Below are 21,108 nucleotides of genomic sequence, written 5' to 3' on the forward strand. Positions count from 1 at the left end.
TTCTTTGGCCCAAAAAAGTACAATGCTTTGCCCACTTTAAAAGAGTACAGTTGTAATAGGTTTAAGAAATGTTTAAAGGAAATGTTTACCTAAACTGTATGGATAATTTTGTTTTTGATTTTATGAATAGACTATTGTATTGTTTTATTTACTTAATTGGGCCAAAGTTGTCATGAAAAACAGAGTTTGTACTTTGATGAACGCTTGGAAATAAAGACCTTATTTATTTATTTATAGTGTTTGGTTTGCCCATTTTGCAAACAACTACTAACAACTACTACTGTAGTGAGATTTTTTGCAAGCTTGGTTTCTTATGGTTTCTTTGTCCAGCAATTGCAGGATGAAAATTGGAAGCAACCACAACTCAGTGTACATCGAGGCTGCCTGGTCTATTAAACCGAAGCCTGCTAAGCAAACTAGAGGGAAAAAAAGATTTGATGTTGTCACCTGGTGTGGTGGCGTGTCGTCTGAACTGAAAAACTGAACTGTCTGTTCTGTTCATTGCCATTGTTCGTTCGTTCATCGTTGTTTTTGTTGTGTTGTGTTGGACACAAGACACAACACACAATTTTTACATTTTTTGTCAATCAGTCATCACTTATCTTAACTGACTGTTTGGTCTAATTCACTGTAAAATATTGTAAATGAATTAGAGTGTTTTTTATATACCTGAAGGATTTTGCCTTCCCTAAGTTAACCATAACGAGAATAGTTTGCGAACAAAAATGAGTGAGACCATGGCTGTACCTTCGGATGTGAATGGCAGTATCGTTGTTGAAACAAACATAAACTTTTTTGATTTGAAATATGTCCACGACAATTTTGTCGCTTGTCTAATCAACGATGGTGACATTTCGTTAGATATGTACCTAAACGCCTATCGGGAATTGCAAAAGTAAGTTGAAGTACCTAGGCCTAGTTTTAAACATACAACATAGGCCTAGGCTCCTTCGTACTTAGTCCTAACCTCCATCTACAATTTTAGGGAATTATTGTAAAATATTTACAGCTATGCCTTATACGAAATCTTATCATCAATGTTACTCGTGCTTGTGCCTAACTTATGCTAAGTACCTGGTTCTCACCATACTCATAGAGTTACACTGACTTACCACTTACTTGTCTTTGGGCCCTAAATACTATGCCGTCTCTGACAATACATCCATTGTACTCTTCCTTGACAAATGTTTAACCAACATAATACCTTTCATTGACCATTCCATATGCAATTGTAAGCTATTGTCTATTGGGAAATAACTTAAATCTTTGATTTTATTTGAATATTCTGCCTTTGACAGTGCATGCTAATCTATGTCATACCTACAGTGATTATCTCACTGTTTTAGATCTATTTGGGTTTAGCCTAGTAGTTAGCCTAATCCTAGATGGGTATCGCACGTAAATTTGACGTAATGGGAGTTATTTTTAGCGTCTTACCCCCCACCCCCTCAACTGACAATACCCTCCTTCCGGCAGTGCTCTTAGCAGTCATATGTCTTGCGATAACTTGGTCAGTTTCTTGGAACGTATACGTGAAACTTACATGTCAATACCCTTTGTGAATAATAAAATGGCCGGCTTGTGTATGGTAAAACGGCTGGCAGTACATCATTTTTACATATTGATACCCTCAGTGTCACACTGTATGACGATATTTACCTTTCTATGCAATTCTTATGTAGGTCAAATTTAAGTATTGATGCCCTTAGTGTCATGCTGTAGGGCAATACCTTTCTAGGGTTAACTTAAATTTATTTTTACTGTATATCTTGGTATTAAAATAGGCCTAGTTATAGCCTACCTACTCAACCTAACATTAGGCCTACTCAAAGCAGTTGTGCGGTACCTACTCAATGACACAGCACAGATTGGACTGGGAACAAATGAAAGGTGAATCAAGACTTAATGTAGGCCTAAGTGTTAGTTAACACGTTCGCTGCGGGCCATCAAATGGCAGGCGTAGCCCCAGTGCGGCGCATTCTGCAGCGTCGAACAAACCCGATTGCCGGGTGAATGGCTCTCATATTTCGGGAAATGACGAATAGTAAATAACGAGCGGTGATGTCCTGCTTTATAACGAGAGTCGACGTAGTTCGCTAAACATTCACAGATAGCAGCACTGCTTGGAACGTAGCCGTTCCCATTGTATTGCCAATTGGAGGGAGAAATACGGGACAACAAGTTGATTTTTAACTTTGCCAGACGGGGATTTTATGGGGAAATTTTACTACCAACCTACAACACAACAAAAAGCAAGTCACCCACTACACGCTAACGTGGTATAGGTCCGCCTTCGACCGACGCTATCTGAGCAAAAACGAAGATATACGAAAGGCATTTTCCGATCGGTTACGGCAGCACCTGAACAGTGCTCAGCCCGTATCCGATCGGATACGCCCGCAGTGAACGTGTTAAAAATCTGTTTTAATAAATACAGGCTGTGATTTATTAAAATTTGAGTTAAGTTGGGCTAATCTGTTTTTCAAGATCCCAGATGGAAATAACAAAATAAATCATATGCTTAAACAGAGAAATGAACTCCAAAGTAAATCCAAAGGTTTAATGTGGAAAAATATTGTAACTTATGTACCTAACTCATTCAAAATATGTTTACTGTTAGTACTTTTAAGTTATGGTAATCCTACGGGAGACGGTAGATACATATTTTCTGGTCTAGTAACGCAATATACTTACTATTACCAGATTTTGCTCATTTTTCAGTGAGGTGTACTGTAACTAACTGCTAGCCTAACTTTCAGTAGGCTACTGTCTGCAATCTGGTAATAATCATAAGGTAGAAAACTTATCCAGTTAGGCCTATATTTATCGATTATAAACTACTGTATAATGGTTAAACCTTTGGCCAACTAAGTAATGGTTCAATTTACCAATATAAGAAGTTGAGGGAACTGACCTACCTAATTGACAACATATACCTACTAATTAATGTTAGTTTTGAAAAAGTTTATTATGATTAGAGGGACCTAACTTATTTGGGTTTTTATGATAAATCTTTACAAAGATGACTGCAGTAGTCTAATGATAAACCTCCATATACCAACTAAATAGGCTAACAGCGCCGCTGTTTAAATGCTTTTAATGTGAAGCTTACTTCAACTGGTGTCTCTTTATGTATGGCACAGAAATGCAATTAGGCTATGTATGAATTTATGAAATATTTCAAAGCCAGGTGAACCCTTAAGTTTTTGGTTATAATATGTACCACCGGTATATCCTTCTTTAGCTCTTCAGTTTAAACTAGTTAAGACTGGGACCCATCATTCAAATCTTTTTCAGGTTTTGCAATCTCATGGGAACTGTATTTGGATTTGTTGGTTCTGAAATAGGCAGCAAAATGGATGCGCTAGAGCAAGTACGAGCAAAGGACAAGTCAGGACATTTTTCAACAATGAAAAAAATGGTTGAATACGAAACAGAAAATGGACTGTTGAAAGAAAGTTCTTATGTTTCTGGTAGCAGAACATTGTTAAGACTTCATCGAGGACTAGGTAAGTTTGTTTTTAGCTGGAAACAATTACAAACGTCATTAATATTTACTGTATTGGGATTGATAAAATGAAAACTAGTTGTTTCAGTGCCACTTTCTTGGCTAAAACACTATTAATTACTTAACTTTGAAACATTAATCCAGACCCCATTAAACTTATTTTGTTTATTCCCGATAGCCATTTCATGGCAATGATGGCTCGTTATTTATTTTTGTGATATTATAGGCCTACTTGTGGAAATTATTTATGAACATTTTTCGGAACTTCTTTGGATTAGTGCTCGTTATGCTTACCATACCTGTGTCTGGACTAGCAAAAAGCAAGACGATTTTTTATCCAGCCAAGGGCTCAGTTCCGTGGTGACCAGATAAGAGAGGTTCTATTGTATAGGAATATAGGTGAATGTGTTTCCACCATAAGGTAAACGGTGTCATTGTGACCCACAGATTTCCTGAGGCAGTTTTTGAAGAGAGTTGGAGAGCTTCAACCAGAAGAAAAGACAAACACTGTTGGACAGGAGGTATATAACCAGACACTAGCCAAGTACCACCCCTGGCTGGTGAGGAAGGGGGCAGTCCTGGCCATGTATGTGCTGCCTACCAGGAATGTGCTTCTCCATAGGGTAAGTCATAAAAGTAATCGTTATACGAGAATTGTTGGTAAATTAAGGTCTTCACTGAGCTCCCGTTGCATAAAAAAAATGTTTGAATGTTGAAATTGTGTGCAAGTGGTGGAGGTGGTCTTAAATATACAGGTTTTCATGGTGTAGGCCGACTGCTATTATTTTTCAGTCTCGTTGAACGAGAGAAATTTTCAAACTAATAGGAGATGTCTCTAAAGTTATTAATCATGATTCAAAAGTTTCCTTAAGTTCAATCACAGTCTCGGTGGAATCTGATAAACATTCAGGGCACACAACACACAATAAACATGTGTGCTTTAGTATTATATGCTTTAGTATTATAACGACCACAACTATAAGTTGACTTCCAAATAAGATTTTAATCAGTTTAAACACAATCTTCCTAACTTAAGCTAAAACATAGTCCAACCTTAGGTTAGGTTATAATTATTAGATGTGGTTGGTATAGTACCAAAATATGTATTGTTCTGACAATATGCATGGGTTTCCGCAATCGCTCTCTGATACTAATGCACATCCTAAATTAAAAAAATCATTTAGGATGATTTAAAAAATTTTCTAATTGTGTTACCGTATACACATTTGTCAATCAACAGGGATTGACCTTCTTCCTGCAGAAACGTTAATTTTCTTTCACAACGGTTTTGAATATTATGACAAGACTAATCATCCCATAGAAGTGGAAACCAGCTAATCATCCAAATTTACGAAGTTGGTCTCGGATTTGACTAGCTTTTTTGGCTGCAATAGGAGCGCGATGGAGTTATTAACTTACACACAACCCTTGAACGAACAAATAACTTTTTAGTTTTTGTTTACCATGTTTTAATTAAAAAGCTAAAAAGATACAGAGCCATTTTATTTCGTTAGCTTTTGAGGGGTTTGACATAAAAAATACACATTGATGAAGTGCTGCAAAAATCTTATGCTTGGGCTACAGTACAAAAGTAAACAAAGGATTTTTTTCTGGTGAATGCTTTCTATGTTATATTGTTGTGTTTTATTAATAAAAGAATAGATATGAATAACTTAATGAACTCAATTTATTGAAAATGTAAACTCATGTAAAACTGTAAAATCCAAACGTAAAACAATCGTAATAAAATAATGATCAGCTGATCAGCTGGTAGGTCTATAGCAGTTATCAAATGGAAGCTCCTACACTAGAAGGGATATGATGCATGGCAAAACGCCACATCACGACTATTTCAGAATTTGGTGAATCCTTAAGAGAGTATTCAATCAAAATTTTCTGGTTGTAGCATTTTGTTTTACCTTGTTCAAGGCCCCACTAGAAAAACAGGCCATGCTGCAGGATTCATGACGTCACACTAGTGGATGGATTTCATTGATAAATTCATTTCAATCACCATTCCCATATGTTTTAGGTAAATAAACAAGCTGGCTGTTTGTAAGATTTTAATGTTAAGAGTTTAGTACAACTATCTACCACTGTGACGTAGTGTTGCGCCCGTGCTGCAGCATGGCCTGTTTTTTCTAGTGGGGCCTTGATTTGTTGCTTACTTACCCGTCTAAGGCGCTTGGGTACACTAGACAAGAAAGGAAACAAAAAGGGCACAGAAAAGAACTATCGGGTTAGATGTATTGGCACTCAGTCGGGAATTGTTCAGATACTTGCCTGCATATACTGTTAAAAGATATTCTTCCTGGCAGTTTTCTTTCTGTTTCCAATTTGTTTCCTTTCCTGTCTTTTCTATTAACTGGAACTGTCTAAACTGTCGCTACCCAAAAAAATTACAACTTGTATCATCACAACTAGGCCTACCTTAGACCTCTTGAATAACAGCCAAAAGAATAAATTACTTTGGCCTAAAAAATTTAGTTGGCTTGTTTTGAAGGTTAACACATATTGTGCGGCATTGACACCTGGGTGTGGGGGGGGGGGGGGGGGTTCGAGCGAGTAATACTAACCTCAATCTGTCACTAAAGCCAGGCAATCTCTAGCCCTTTGTTTGGCATAGCCACTAATGCTAGAAGGATTGAATTTGCTGGAATTTTGAGGTTATACATTGTGCTAGTGTACAGTGTGCTTTTTTGTGGCTTCTGGAGTCTTTTTGTTGGTATGAATTTTGCCATTCTTTCTTTGCATTTGGTTGACTTGTTAGCAGTTGTCCAATGCTTTGTTTGTTGTATAACTACATCCAGAAACATTAGGGATATACTGTGGATCTTCTGGTGGATAAAACAGAAACAAAACTTCTCACACTCATCCATACAGCACATTGGTTGTTCTCGCTCTTGTTGGCAGGCCAATACACAACAGCAGCGAATGTGTTGAAGAAATAATTCACATCCTATCAGCTGTGAAGGATACCTATGTATGAACCAGAGTTTGTTTGTACTTCTGACATATACCAATGAGGTTAAGAGTTAGTTTTTTTCTCTTGTAGGTTTGTGGAGAAAACACTCAGTCTGCCTTGGACGCTCTCCCTGAGATGCTGGAGTCGACCAATGAAGTTTACAATCGAACCGAGAACTACTTCAAAGAAATGGATTTGTTGAACCTACCATAAGTTTTGCTCATTCTTTAATGGCTGTGATAACATATTTATACCAACCTAATGTATTATTTAGCTTAGAATATGAGTCAGAACTGCAGCGCTCACTTGCACAGGGAAAGTGATTCTTGCAATAATTTTCACCAAAAATATTTAGTTAAGGCAATTAAAGTAGGCTACCAGTAATGAATAGTAAAGTGAAATTTATTCTTAATGGAAAAGAGTATTAAAACAACCTGTTTTGGATGGATATTAAAGATTTTACAATTTTACCTAAGAACAGACCGTTTATCAAATTTTGTATGTTTACCCATTGTTAATTATTTGATTGAAAAGGTATATTTTAGCATTTCTTAACCTTATTCCAACAGCTTCTTATTAAGCTCATCAACCCATTATTTCCCATGAGTCATTTTCCATACCAGAGTTGGACATCCCTACTGCTAATTTTCAGCATTTTCTGCTTTTACTTGCTCAAAGAATATGCACTGATTCTAGCGCACCATTCTTTATACCATACCCCAACTGTACACTTCATAACAATCCAAGAAGCTGGCCTTTATCCATTATGCCATCTAGCGATATTGATATTGGTTCTGCTTCTGGCTTAAAGTTTTGTTGTTCCATCTCTTTATTAATCCATAGCTAGACATTGCTGCCACTTATTTTCAATAGTTTTCTTTTTTCTTATAAAATGTGCCCTAATCCCACTCTGTTCATTCTAGTCTTAATCGGGGAAGTAATTAAGTGGCCTGTGTATCCAGTCTTTACCAACCAGTAAGCTGATGTTCGTCATGTGGCTTTAAATATTGAACTCTATTTTACTGTGTTTTATATTATGACTAAGTTTCACAAATTTTTGTTGACAAAAACTACTTTTAGGTGATATTTATTCCAAATTATTCACAATGACACTATCATTTTCCTGCAACTATTGTTTTGTTAGCAGCTAGGACATTGATAATTTTGCTATACCCTTGATACATTTTTGGTCAACTATGAAACGAAGGTAAAGATCAGAGTGCTGAGCCTATTATATATTCACATGTTACCTATCTTGGGAAAAGTGACTTTTCCCTAAATTTCTCATAACCAATACCTACATAGTCTCAGCTTTCATATATACTTAACTAGAGGATTGTAACATTCCATTATCTTAATATCTAATAATAGTTTTTTGGCACTTTAACTCATATAAGATTTTAGGTTTTGATTCCGTGGCTGCCATATTTCAGTATTACATATTGTATGAAGACAAATAATAGGAATGCTAGAAACCTTTAAACAAAATATAGCCACAATAAACTATTAGAAATTGAATTGTGTTGTCTTTCAATTTGTGCTGCCTTAACATCACTAGCACTTCATAACAGAAGTGCTATTGAGGAAGAAAAGATTTTTTGCTCCTGCATTAGGAGTACCAATAATGATGCTTAAAATTCCATCTTGGTCGATTTATGTTCTCTATACGATTTATGTATAGAGTGTAACTCAAAATAAATTCACCTATCTGTGGCCGAGCTTGTTGAGAAAAGCCTGTCTAAAAAAAAACTAAGGACGGCTCAATGGAAGTTGACAGGACGGGTGAATTCTGTGAGAGTTAAAACTCTTATATGGTATTTAGTGTCACTTGACTTGTCCTTATTGTATGTGTGTCCACACTGAAACTTGTTTAAAAGGAACGTGATTTTTGTGCTCTATAGCGAAAAAAAAAAAACTGAATTGGCTTGAATCGCCAAACCAATTATATTTACCTTTGATTAAGGAGGTAAATGTAATGAAATAATAAAATAGTATGTAAATGGTTGCGATAAACAAAACAAGGTTTGTGAAACAGGTCTTTATTGTTACTATTGGAGAAATAAACATTGAAAACCAGGAGAAAGTGGTTCAAATGTACTTACACCAGTGGTGTAGTGGGGTGAGAACGGCGTTCCCACTCAGCTTTTTTCAAACCCATACATTAATAGATTTTTTGAGAGGATAGCAGGCTTACCTGAATGGGAAAGAGTCCAAACTGGCACAGGAAACACAAAACAAAACTTTACACTATATACATAAAGTTTTGTTTTGTGTTTCCTGTGCCAGTTTGGACTCTTTCCCATTCAGGTAAGCCTGCTATCCTCTCAAAAAATCCTAAAAAATCTAGGCCCTTGTGCTCTATGCTACACCCTTAACCCCATACATTAATAGGTGACCCGTATTTTTTTACAACAATTGTGAGTGTCCTCACACTTAGGGTAAACAGTGAACAGTACTAGTGAAGATAACCATTGTATTTTGTGTATATTAGCGAATTTCCCTATAGGGAAGTAGCTATTGCCATAGGTGGCATGGTAAGACCTAGTCCCGGGACCGATTTACTTTTTCATTTTCATGTCCCTAGAGGCCAAAAACACCATTCGTTCAAATATGATACTAGCAGTTACCCGGCACGTGTGCTGCGCTAACAACTATTATTTTAAAGGGTAATTTGTGAGTCGGTGGCTCAGTTGGTAGCGTCGCGGACTTCGGGCCCAAGGCAGTAGTGTCGTGGGTTCGGATCCTGGTCACTGCCATAAACTTTTATCAGTACAGTTAGTTCACCTTTGTACTGTACCGGCTCACCCCTTGCTTTGACGTTCCACGCACAGATCTGTAGTCTATGTGGACGGGCAAATGCAAGGTTAAAAGAGGCCGCTAACCTCTTTATATATAAAAAAAATTGTTCTTTACAATCCATATGTTAAATATATATATATATGAAGTGTATAAATATATCTATTATATTATTAAAGTAATGCAATCAAAATTTATGTAAACGGTTAAGGCCATTTTCCAAATAAAAATATAGACATATGGCATATCAAAATGAAGCTTAGAGTGTGTAGATTTGCCGAAAAGTATTTATATGGACCAACTCCCTAAGGGCTCTGCCCCACAGGCTGATTTCCAAAGGGCTACGCCTCGCGTGTTTTGGAAGTTATTATTCGATTAATTTAGTGAACAACAGCTGGCCAATGCAATTGACAATACAGTTTGTTTGTTTACATTTTTATTTACTTATTTACTTTTATGTTCTTAAAAGAAGTGCGGTGAATGGACAGTGAAGCTATTAAAGGTGTTCGAAACATGATGAATATGAGATTAACAAACCATGTATGTTCTTCGTTCCAAGAGGTTGTCACTGATCTTTAACAGGTCACAATTTCATAGAAAAGTATTTAAAGTAAAGTAGACGTCGTGAAAGAGAGCTGCATGTTCAGGTACAACCTCGGCCAACCTTAGGACGTAAGGTATGAAGGTTCCACTGCTTTAAACATCCTTTCAGATGACAAATTCTCGAACTTGGGCCCTTTAAATGAAATATAAAGTCAAAGTTGATTAAATTAATTTAATGGTGGCTTCTGTTCACCCGTGAATTCGCGGGTAGAACCTCTTGTAAGTTATTACTTTGATAAATGTTTTTACGTTTACATATTTAATACAGTAGGGGAAATATTACAAATGGTTTTTGCTTGTTTATGGATATATTTTGATCAAACTTGGCAAATTTATTTATTTATTTATTTTATTCGAAGCTATTGATATTTTACAAAAAAATACACTTTATTAATTTCCTTGTAGCAGCAAACCTAGGTCCTCATGAACTCATATTACACCTAATGTTATTTAAATAGATTTAATTGAAAATCAATTCAGACAAATTTAAATTCACTTAGTTGGCAGGTTTGCTGCGACGGAGGTATTTTTATATCCAAGCTTATATTTACAACTAACAAAAATGTTAGTGAACTGTTAAACAGCAATTTTGTTTTCATAAGAACATACACAAATCCTTACTTCTTACTTGAATGATTTTGGATATGTAACTATCGTTGGACAATGGGCTTGGGCCTCACTGATTGGTTCCCAATACAACAAACTAGATTATTGGCTTGTTTGAAGAAATATTATGTTAAAAGATATTGATGAAGTGAAATAAATTGTACAGATATGAAAGGATGTTGTGCATAACTTGTATGAAACACACTTCAGGAGTAGATCTTATTCAGTATCAGCAACAAAACTCCAAAGGACATTTTACTCCATTCTGCACCACCCCCCTGCATTCATATTCAACTTAAAATATACAAAGTATGTTTGTCCTAGTGAAGTAATTAAGTAAATTGATAAAGGGAGTGAGAGGTCTGTAGTATCATAGATAAAACACACTCAGTAGATTTCCCATCCTTATAGAACAGTTGAAAGCAATTGTATTGTTAGTTTGTCCGGTGCACTGTAGAGGTCTTGTTTTGTTTACAATTTGTTTCTTGTATTTCAGTCATTTTAAACCTCGTTTAACCAAATAAAATGATCTTATCATAAACAATAACTCTTCCCTAGTTAGTAGCTATATAACCAAGCAGCAAATTACAAATCATTAAATATTAACCCTAAAATAATGTAAACAAAATTACACTAGTGATCAGTGTCAATGCAAAATGTGTCATGAAAAATGAGCTTCGAAATTTACAATGGGATGAGAAGTCTACTTGTGTTGGTTAGTCTATGATAGTATCCACATTCATTGTTCAAAAATATTTCACTGCCTAGAAACCCAAACATATGACTTGTATTTTTTAACACATGAGAATAAATCACATTCATACCAGCTTTTATTTCTTTTTTACTGTATAGTCTAACAAATTAGAATGGTAAAAATGTTAATATTTATTTACAAAAAATAAAGTATAAATATTTGTTTAACATTTTATCTGATATGTTGATTCTAAAATTAACTGTGTTTTTCTATTGGTGTAGCATTGTTACAAAATGTGTTAAACATCCAAAGGATAGTACAATATTTGCCATAAGACCTATAGAGTGTCAAGGCCCTGAATCTTCAGAAGGCATTCCAATTGTATATGCAAGCCATACAACTAAATTGTATTTGTTCGGCCACAACCTAACTCCATCTTCAGAGATCGGCTTTACAAGTGAAACCGACTGTGACTATCCCATTCCCTCTGTTGTGTGGCTGAGCAATTCTAGTGGTGTTGTGACCTTCACTCCTCCTTCAAAACGTCCAGTTTGGTCCAGGACCAAGTATTACACGTGTCTAAAGGATGGGGGAGAAGAGCATAGCATGTGGATTCATCAAGGAACTGGGAAACACGTCACGCTATATGTTGTGGAGCCTTTGTTCACCTCCTGGAGCTACATTGCCATTATTATTGTCTGCTACTTATTGTCTTCTCTCATGACAGGCTTGAACCTTGGACTCATGTCACTAGACAACAGTGAACTCCAGTTGCTAAGGAATGCTGGAACACTCAAGGAGAGGAAATATGCTGGGAAGATTATACCCATCCGTAGAAACGGGAACTTCTTAGTTTGCAGTGTTGTAATCACTGCTACTCTATGCAATGCAGTCTCTACTGTTGCGACTGATTCATTTTTTTCTGATATAATAACTGTTGTAATTACCACATTAATGATTGTGTTATTTTGTGAAATCCTACCACAATCGATCTGTTCGGCTTATCCGTTACAGATAGGTGCTAAAACTGTCTACATAACTAGAACATGCATGATTTTGACGTTTCCTGTATCATATCCACTTAGTGAAATACTAAACTTTATTGTGGGGAAAGAACTGACTAAAAGCTATAATAAGGAAAGGCTGAAAGAGCTATTAAAGAAAACCAACTTACCGACTCATGAAGAGAAAATCATTAGTGGGATTTTGGATTTCAGCAGCAAAAAGGTTGAAGATGTAATGACAAATCTGAACGATATTTTCAAATTACCCATAACTGCTGTTATGAATTTTGAAACGATTGCTGAAATTTTGGCCTCAGGATATTCAAGGGTACCTATATATGTCGGAGACAAGTGGAATATCCAATATGTTTTATTGACCAAGGAACTTGCCTTGTTAGACCCAGATGAGAAAATTCCTGTAAAGGTTCTTGTCCAAAACCCTAATTCTGCTTGTCATTATGTTTCAAAAGGAACTTCTCTGGATGAAGTGTTTAAATCATTCAAGGATAGTAGACGCCACATGCTTTTTGTGACTGACGATGAAAACAACGCTGATAAGAGGAAAGATAATGTCATCGGCTTAGTAACTTTTGAAGACATAATTGAAGAAATATTTCAAATGGAAATTCTAGACGAAACAGATACTGTATCCGACAATAGGGGAAAGAGAAAAATTTCAATTACTCAAAAAACAGATATAATCACATTACTATTACAACCAACCAAGGCCAACGTACCTTCTGAGAATGTAAAACTAGCAACTTACTGTTTCCTTTCAGAGATCGAGGAGTTTTCTATGAAACACTTGTCTCCAAAAGTACTCATTAGTTTGCTAAATCTGGATATATACTATACGAGCAGTGGGAACAAACTTCCTCAAGATACTATTTATGTCACTGGAGTCCCAGCAGACTTCTTTGTGATGATTTTGGAAGGTGAAGTGGAAGTGAAGATTGGTCTAGAGGAGTTGAGTTTTGAGGTGGGACCTTTCCGGCATTTTGGTGTCGAGGCTTTAAAAAAGGCTTCTTTCACTCCAGATTACACCCTTCAGGCAATCAAGAAGACTCTTTATCTGAAGATTTCAACAACATTGTACACTACTGCCTTGCTTGCCACCAGATATGAGAGGTTTAAAGAAGTCCCTCATCTCAACCCCAATAGTGATATGCTTAAGTACTTTAACTTGATTGTGGGGTCTGATCATACATAATAAACTGATTGCGCTGTAATATCGGTATACCTTCATATTTTGCAGTCATATCTTGGTATATGGTACATATCATGTGGTTGTAATTATAAACATAATACTAACTTGGAGTACAGTTTGTTGTGAGTGAAAAACCAAACAATTAAGCAAATTTAAGTAATAATAAAATTAAACATATTGTCATAAAATTAAAGCTGATATTTTTAAGGATTATTTGAGTGAAAATCAAAGGAAACAGAAATTTGTTTAGTCTGCAGGTTTGCTGTGGCTGGGGTACTATTGACTTACCAGTTTATTTTGTTTCATATAAAAAATTAATAACACATTGATTACTAAAGTAGACCCCTGAATTGTGAGAGAGTTTGTTTTGTGTTGAGTTAAATATTCTTTATTATAGTGTTAGCAAGACGGGAGTGCCGATGGAGACCTGTGGGGGTGCGTGCGTTTGAAGGGACTTGACCTGGTCTCCATCGGCACTCCCGTTTTGCTAACACTGTAGATACAATGTCTTTTAAAACTCGGGAATGAAGATTGTGCCTCTCCGTCAATGTACCATCAAACAGTATGTGAGAAGAAATTCGTTGTTATGCCTTAACTTCCCTGATCTTCCAGAAAATTCCTAATTCGATGTCAGTAAGTTAGTAACTTCCCAAGATCCAGCCAGGCTAGCCTGCCAAGTCCAGGGGAGCAGCCTGGAGACAAGGCGCATGGCCTGGAGATACCTTATATGTGCATGGATTCCCAATGACTTTATACTGCTTCATCATATGCGATGAAACACTGCCTATCTTCTCATAGCTATCTTCTTTTCTTCTTCAACTTCTTTGAGTGTCTTTGATGTTCCAGATAGTGGGGGTTTCACATATTCTGCTCAGAGAGTTGGTCCATTTTATCCCATGCAATTGATGGTCCCTCCTCACCATGGGCTGGAAAAATAACATAATGATTAGTTGACTGTATAATTGAGCGAAGCTCTTTGAGAAATCAATCAACTCAATAAAAGCTGAACATTAAATCCAAACTTTCCAGGGTTGTTTCGACAAACAGTGTTTAAGTTATTAAAAATATGACTTTCAATTTGGTAATGTCTCTACGATTTAAAACAAACATATTTTTTTAACATTAGCCTTATGAGTTGCTATGGTTACGAGAATACAACATGGATGCAACATGGATACAGCACAAAGGAAAAAATCCTCAGGTGATAACCATTGTTCAAAGATTACAGAGAAAGTATTACTGGCATTTTCACTGTATTTGAGGTACACTGTCTTAGCTTACTGATTATATTTATTTTATCTGGACTGATATATTACTTTGATATATGTTTTACTTATTGTTCTCATATTTGAACAGATTGTAAAATAAATTCTGATAAAAAAAATCTGGACTGGAACTAAAACAAAGTCTTTTAAATCAGCTGTTTTACCTTACTAGCCAACTGTCAAGCCAATTTTTTTATATAAAGCTAGAAATAGGGTATTAGAAAAACATTGTTTTAGTATTGACTGAAATAGATATTGGGTTTTGAGGCATGATTCATGCTGGAAACAGGCGCTTGTGTTGAGTAATATTTTTTTGGATAGAAAATAATATTGATTTATATCAATAGGAATACAGTGCACGTAGACTTCTTGTTTCTATTGTGAAATAAAAATCTAAACCCTTTATAGATGTGTGTTTGTTGTGTGTGGCAATGACGACTAAAACAAATAAATAAGTTATTTTGTTAGCAAAACTAGTATTGATATTATGCAAATGGGAGTAAAATATGCAACTTAAATTAGCAGTTGTTAAACTAATTGAGCACACTGTCAAATAAATTTTAATTTTTAAAGGCTATCCGAAACATACGGTTTAACCTTTAAATTTTACCAGTGTATTAAAGTTATCATCCTTTTACAAACCTGTTGATGAGTGTATGTGTTGGCTTCATTTAAGTGTGTTAATGTTAAATAAATAGTTTCACTCTTTCACTATTTTGTTTAGAATTATAAGGACCATAACATAATAATTATTTTAATCAAAACAGGCTTTTTAAAATCAATGCAATATCTGTTGATATGGTTACTTAACCAAAAGTAAGTGTAGAAATGTAAAGCAATGGACTATAGAACTGAATAAAATAACTGGTTTGTATATTATGTTTTTCGTTGATAATTTTGTAGAGTAGAATCAGAGTTATGTGTCATAGCATCACTGATTCTAAGAATATTATACTGTATTAACTCACAGAGAAGTGAGATTTACTATTAAACCTTTTAGTCCTTGATGTTTTTATAATCATATTAGTTTTGTCTGCCGTCTTTAATGCTAAGTTAATAATTTACAACTTTTAGCGAATTTCCCTATAGGGAAGTATCTATTACCGTAGGTCTCATGGTAAGACTTAGGCCCGGGACCGATTTACTTTTTCATTTTGATGTCCCCAGAGGCCAAAAACACCATTCGTTCAAATTTTTATATATGTATATATATATATATATGTGTCCGTGAACACGATAACTTAAGTAATGTTTATCCGATTTTGATGAAATTTGGTTTGAAGTGTAAGGCGTGATAAACTTGAATGAGTTCGCGATCCAGCATGATCGGACCATGGGAACAGGGTTTTATGGGGTAAAAATAGGGTTTTCTCACTTTTGACCCTCAAAACACAAAATTTCCCAATTTTTCTCCAACCCTTCTTAAAGAGCTTAAAAAAAACAAACAATTCAGTATATCAAAGTGTTTTTGTACGGTTATTGGTTACGGAGAAAACTAAGTAAATTTTAAATTTCCATGTTATTCTTATGGAGAATATTGTAAAATGTTGTAGTTTGCTTGTTTATGGATATCTTTTGATAAAACTTGGCAAATATATTCATTTTATACTAAGCAATAATTATTTTACTTGAAACACACACTTTATTAGTTTCCTTGTAGCAGCAAACATAGGTACTTGTTAAACCTAATGTTATTTAAATAGATCGATAGAAAATCAATTCAGCCAAATGGAAATTCGATTAGACAGCAGGTTTGCTGCGGCGGGGGTATTTATAGTATAGATGTCGTTTCTTTAACATTTCAAAAGACAATTGATAAGGCATAACAATATTTTAAGTTTATAACAGCTGATGTTAGTGTTGCTAATGATATATTGTGAGTGAAGATTTTTTTTTTCAGAATTTATTTTACAATCTGTTCAAACAAATACGAGAACAATAAGTAAAACATTTATCAAAACAATGTCAGGAAGCAAGCACAGAATTTGTGATTTAATTCAAAGAATCTAGACATAATTTTTTTTCATTTAAATTTACTTATTAGTAGTTTTTCAACTTCAAAATTGAATTTCAAAGAGTAAAAAATAAAGAAAAAACATAAAGATAAATGTTTTTTTTTTACAGCATCATTTATTTCTGGTTCAATGTAGACATTATACACAGAAGTGTTAACAAAATTAATAAGAAATTAACTATAATAAAATCGTGGGTTCGCCCAAACCTGAGACACCCTGTAACATAATTAATTTAGAGAATAATTAATTTAATCTTCTTTAGGCTTCATTCCTCCAATAGATCTTGAGGGAGCCTTCGACGTAGCCTCCTGTTCTCAGTTGCTTCACCAAGATGAAAAGTTAATGCACCAGGAACATTGTTTAAAGATTTTAGAGTAAATCGTGAATGTGAAAATGTTATTTAAGATTTTTACATACCAGCCTAGACAAGATTTAAAATTAATCAATACCAAAATGGCGGTATTCACTACTTACCGGATCAAAAAGCCTTAAATGTCCTATAAAGGCCATAAAGGTGAAATTTTGTTTCTAAAAGTGTTGGCGTATGTGTAACTATTTTATCATAGATGTAAAGATCAAAATGTTTCTATTTCGTGTCCTCTTCCCGTTGCAAAGCACGGCGTAACAGTTAGTTAAATATATTAAAAAAACAAACTGTTTTTTGGGCTATGTACGATACGAGACCTCGGGATCGCGTTGCGCAGTGAACGTGTTAAATACGAAATATTTGAGTAAAAATCCAATTAGGTAAATGGAAATTTACCTAGTCTGTAGGATTGCTGCGGTGGGGGTATATTTCTATTCAGTAATATAAAGCCAGCCATCATTGTTGGTAGATGAATGAATATGTGATTTTAGCCTAAAACCTTCAATGTTCAGGACATACAGGCCATCATTTACATTTATATTGCCATTTACTACCTCTGTCCTTCCCTCTTGCCGACTAATTTATTACATTATCGCTGTTTACCTTTTGGTGGCTGTTTTAAAAGTCAAATATTTTTGTAAATGAGTTTGTCAAATTAGTTTTGAATGGGAATTTTGGTACGTTAACTTGTTTACAATACTAAAATACTCGGATAAATAAGGAGACTTGTCAAAGTAAAGAATGGAGAAAGTTGTGAAAAACTCAAATCAATTTTGTACTTGTATTATTCAAAGTGTCTCTTAGTGCTGCATATATTTTAAAACATAAGGTTAGATGTTAAAACTTTTAAAATACCTAATATGTTATTTTATTTCATTCAACATTATTTATTTTAACTTTAAAACTACAACTTAACATTATCCTATTGATTTCTTGACCTTCCGCAACTGGGGATCTAAGCTGAACGAAATCTGCAATGGAATTGACATTTCTTCAAAATACCTGCAAAACCAAATTTTCCCCTTGTAACTGACGATTGAATTTCAGGGGAGTCCAAGTCGAAATTTTTTAATTTTTTTCAATTTTTACTTTTTATGTTCTTTTAAAGCACAGAATTTCTTCTTAAAAATGGTATACTTACATTTTTGATTACTAACCTAGAAATGTATAAAAAAATATATTTTCCATAACATTGCAGTGACGTTTTAAAGGTAAAACTAGTAGACCCTTGGAGGCTTTTCTTGCCGATTTCCGCAACTTTACTTTTTTAAACTTTAATGTCATTTTTTTCAGGACTAGTAATACATACAGCTGTGAAATTTTTACTATGTAGTCTTAGTGACTTATTCTAAACACAGACATAAGGAATTCATCATATCTTTAGTAGAAGCATGTAAAAAAAAAATAATAAATTTTATTTTTCAAACAAATTTTTGGTAAATCTATTACCCATAAAATATAACCATATTACTAAAAATATAACCATAAAATATTACCATATTACCCATAAAATAGTAATTTTTAATTTTAAATGAAAAATCATGTGTCTGTGACTAGATAATTAGTTAATATAAAAGTATACCAAGTTTCACTATCCTACCTATTCTAACTCCTGAGAAAAGTGACATTTAGTTAACATTGCTAAAGATAGGACCTCGGACTCCCCTTGAATACATTAGTCATCTATGTTTCCAGGTATGCCACATTTTATAGGTTTTAAATCTGCACATCACGTCTTAAGTACTTTGCTTAAAAACATTGTAAGGACATATGAACGGTACATCATGAGGGATGAGACATACAATATCCCCGTCGCAGCAAACCTGCCAACTAAGCGAATTCCCATTTCTTTGAATTTGATTTGAAATAAAATCTATTTAAATAACATTAGGTTAAATGAATACCTAGGTTTGCTGCTACAAGGAAAGTATTGTATTCATAGGGTAAAAATGGGGATTTCCCATTTATACCAAAAACTAAAAATTTTGCAATTCCTTTCCAAACCATTTCGTAGAGCAAAAAAAAAAAATTAGTATCATGAAGCGTTGTTGTATACCTAACGGTTACAGAAAATTTAAAAAAAGTGTAAAGTTAATATTACCATGTTATTCTTATGGAGAATAAATAAACTGTTGTAGCTTGCTTGTCTTTGGGCATATTTTAATGAAGATAGGAAAATTTATTTACATCATACTAAGCTATCAATATTTCACTAAAAACACACGTTATTATCTTCCTTGTAGTAGCAAACGTAACTACTTATTAAAATTAATGATATTTAAATAGGAAATAAATCTGACCATTTTAAGAGAATAATTTAGAGGAACTCCAGCCACAGTATGCAGGTTTGTGTCGGCAAGGGTATTTAAGTTAGTAATGTAACTGGAAAGAAATGGCAAGCAAAGTATTGAGCATTTAAACTTACTTATCGTTAGGCAATACACATATAGTACAACTGGGCAGCTGATCCATGAATGGTAAAATCTATAATCAGTTAAATAGTTTATTTTGTTTAATCTACTGTTTATATTTTAGGTTTCAGAACAAATTATGAAAATAAACCCCTTCACTACTATTAAATAATTGAATTATTATTATTGTTACTGCAATTAATTGTTAATTTCATAACCAATCTTTCTCGGTTTTAAAACAAAGAAATCATTGACCAAAGAGCAAAAACATTGTGAATGCTCCATTGTAAAAAAAAGAGTAAAGGGAAATATTGTGTTACTCCTAACTAATTAAAATTATTATAATTAATCTTCAGACGTTCAAGGAATATTGTCTTGTTTCGTAACTTCAAATTAAATCTGAAGTTAAACTCAAAGACAGACCAGCTTTTTGTCCTGTAATTCATTTATCCAACAGGGTTTGGTTCAAAACAACAGCCAACTAATTTGATGTTTAACATTTGATTTATGAAAAAAATTACTTATCATATTCTTTTTTGCTTTGAAACACTTAAGTAAAGGAATCATAGTTTTAAAATCAATATTAACATATTACGTTAATAATATACGCCAAACGTGTTGTATATTGTAAAATCCTCAGCAAAATTGTTAATAAAGTACCTTAGTTGCATGTTTATTTTAAGTATAGACAATTTTAAGTTTAAATTCCAGAGAAAATACAGAGTACAACACGTCCATTTATTTGGTTTGAATTATACGACACCGATAGAGTGCATATTTCAAGGCGAAGATATATGAAAGACAGTTTTGAATGTATGGGTCAACCACGAATTCTACGACAGACCCGGCATGGATCATAAAACTCAAACAAATGATGATACTGGCCCGAAAGTAAACACTATTTAACATTGCTTAAATGGAACTCTCTAAATGGTGTTCGAATGTTATTTTAACATTTTTCTAATGTAATTAGTATAACATTAGTATGACTTTTTAGTGCATTTCCCTATTACCTTATTTGGCATGGTAAGACCTAGGCCCGGGACAGTTTTACGTTTTCATTTTGATGTCCCCAGAGCTGACAGTTTACCTCAGTTTTTCGAGTCGAAATATGGCAGATTGAGTTGAGATTCAGATTAGCTGAGAAAAGGATCCAGAATTTAGAGTGAGAGGTTAGCTCGAAGCTCGCAAGCCACTCTGCACTGTGATTGGTTCAAAATGGTGTCATCTGTATTTCGTGTGGTGTTGCCGCTTTCATTTCAAAACGAGTCACTCAACTAGTATAATCTATACCAACTCACTTCTCAACTGTTGGATTTGAAAAATAGCAAATCCTGTTGGTTGAGTTGAGTGTTGACGATAGACTCAACTCCCAACCATTTCAAAAATAGGGCTCCATGACATAAACAAACAGAATATAAAGGAGCATTTTAAAGTTAAACTAAAAAAACAAGCAGGTTTTACCATTGATTATACAAAACTAAGTATGTTCTACATATAATCAAAGACGTAGAACTATGCTATTCACACGTAAAGATCTTTATTATATTAGATTTGTTTTGTTTTTCCAAGTGTTTGTAGGTGTCAACGCTGGTTGCATGTATTAGTTGCTCTCAGCAAGTTTTGATTGCTCTGTGGAACTACACATGTAAGATGCATTATGTAGC

General features: G+C 34.3%; 1 protein-coding gene across 1 annotated transcript; it reads left to right on the forward strand.

Moving 5' to 3' along the window:
- Window positions 1-538: 538 nt before the first annotated feature.
- On the forward strand, window positions 539-7,991 carry LOC128991090 (ceramide-1-phosphate transfer protein-like). The gene is made up of 4 exons (XM_054413816.1): window positions 539-895; window positions 3,298-3,509; window positions 3,956-4,131; window positions 6,564-7,991. Exons 1-4 carry the CDS (start codon window positions 726-728, stop codon window positions 6,684-6,686), a joined length of 681 nt encoding a protein of 226 aa, XP_054269791.1. The 5' UTR covers window positions 539-725; the 3' UTR covers window positions 6,687-7,991.
- The last annotated feature ends 13,117 nt before the right edge of the window (window positions 7,992-21,108 follow it).

This window comes from Macrosteles quadrilineatus, unplaced genomic scaffold (assembly GCF_028750875.1).
Source record: "Macrosteles quadrilineatus isolate MER2022 unplaced genomic scaffold, UCM_ALF_1.0 Scaffold_3__2_contigs__length_128488019, whole genome shotgun sequence".
Classification (NCBI taxonomy): Eukaryota; Metazoa; Arthropoda; class Insecta; order Hemiptera; family Cicadellidae; genus Macrosteles; species Macrosteles quadrilineatus.

Bases quoted from the DNA above. Each gene is read 5' to 3' on its own strand.
- LOC128991090 (XM_054413816.1), top strand. From the start codon at position 726: ATGAGTGAGACCATGGCTGTACCTTCGGATGTGAATGGCAGTATCGTT. The intron at 3,510-3,955 runs GTAAGTTTGTTT...TGTGACCCACAG, and splicing joins AAGACTTCATCGAGGACTAG to ATTTCCTGAGGCAGTTTTTG. The intron at 4,132-6,563 runs GTAAGTCATAAA...TTTCTCTTGTAG, and splicing joins GGAATGTGCTTCTCCATAGG to GTTTGTGGAGAAAACACTCA.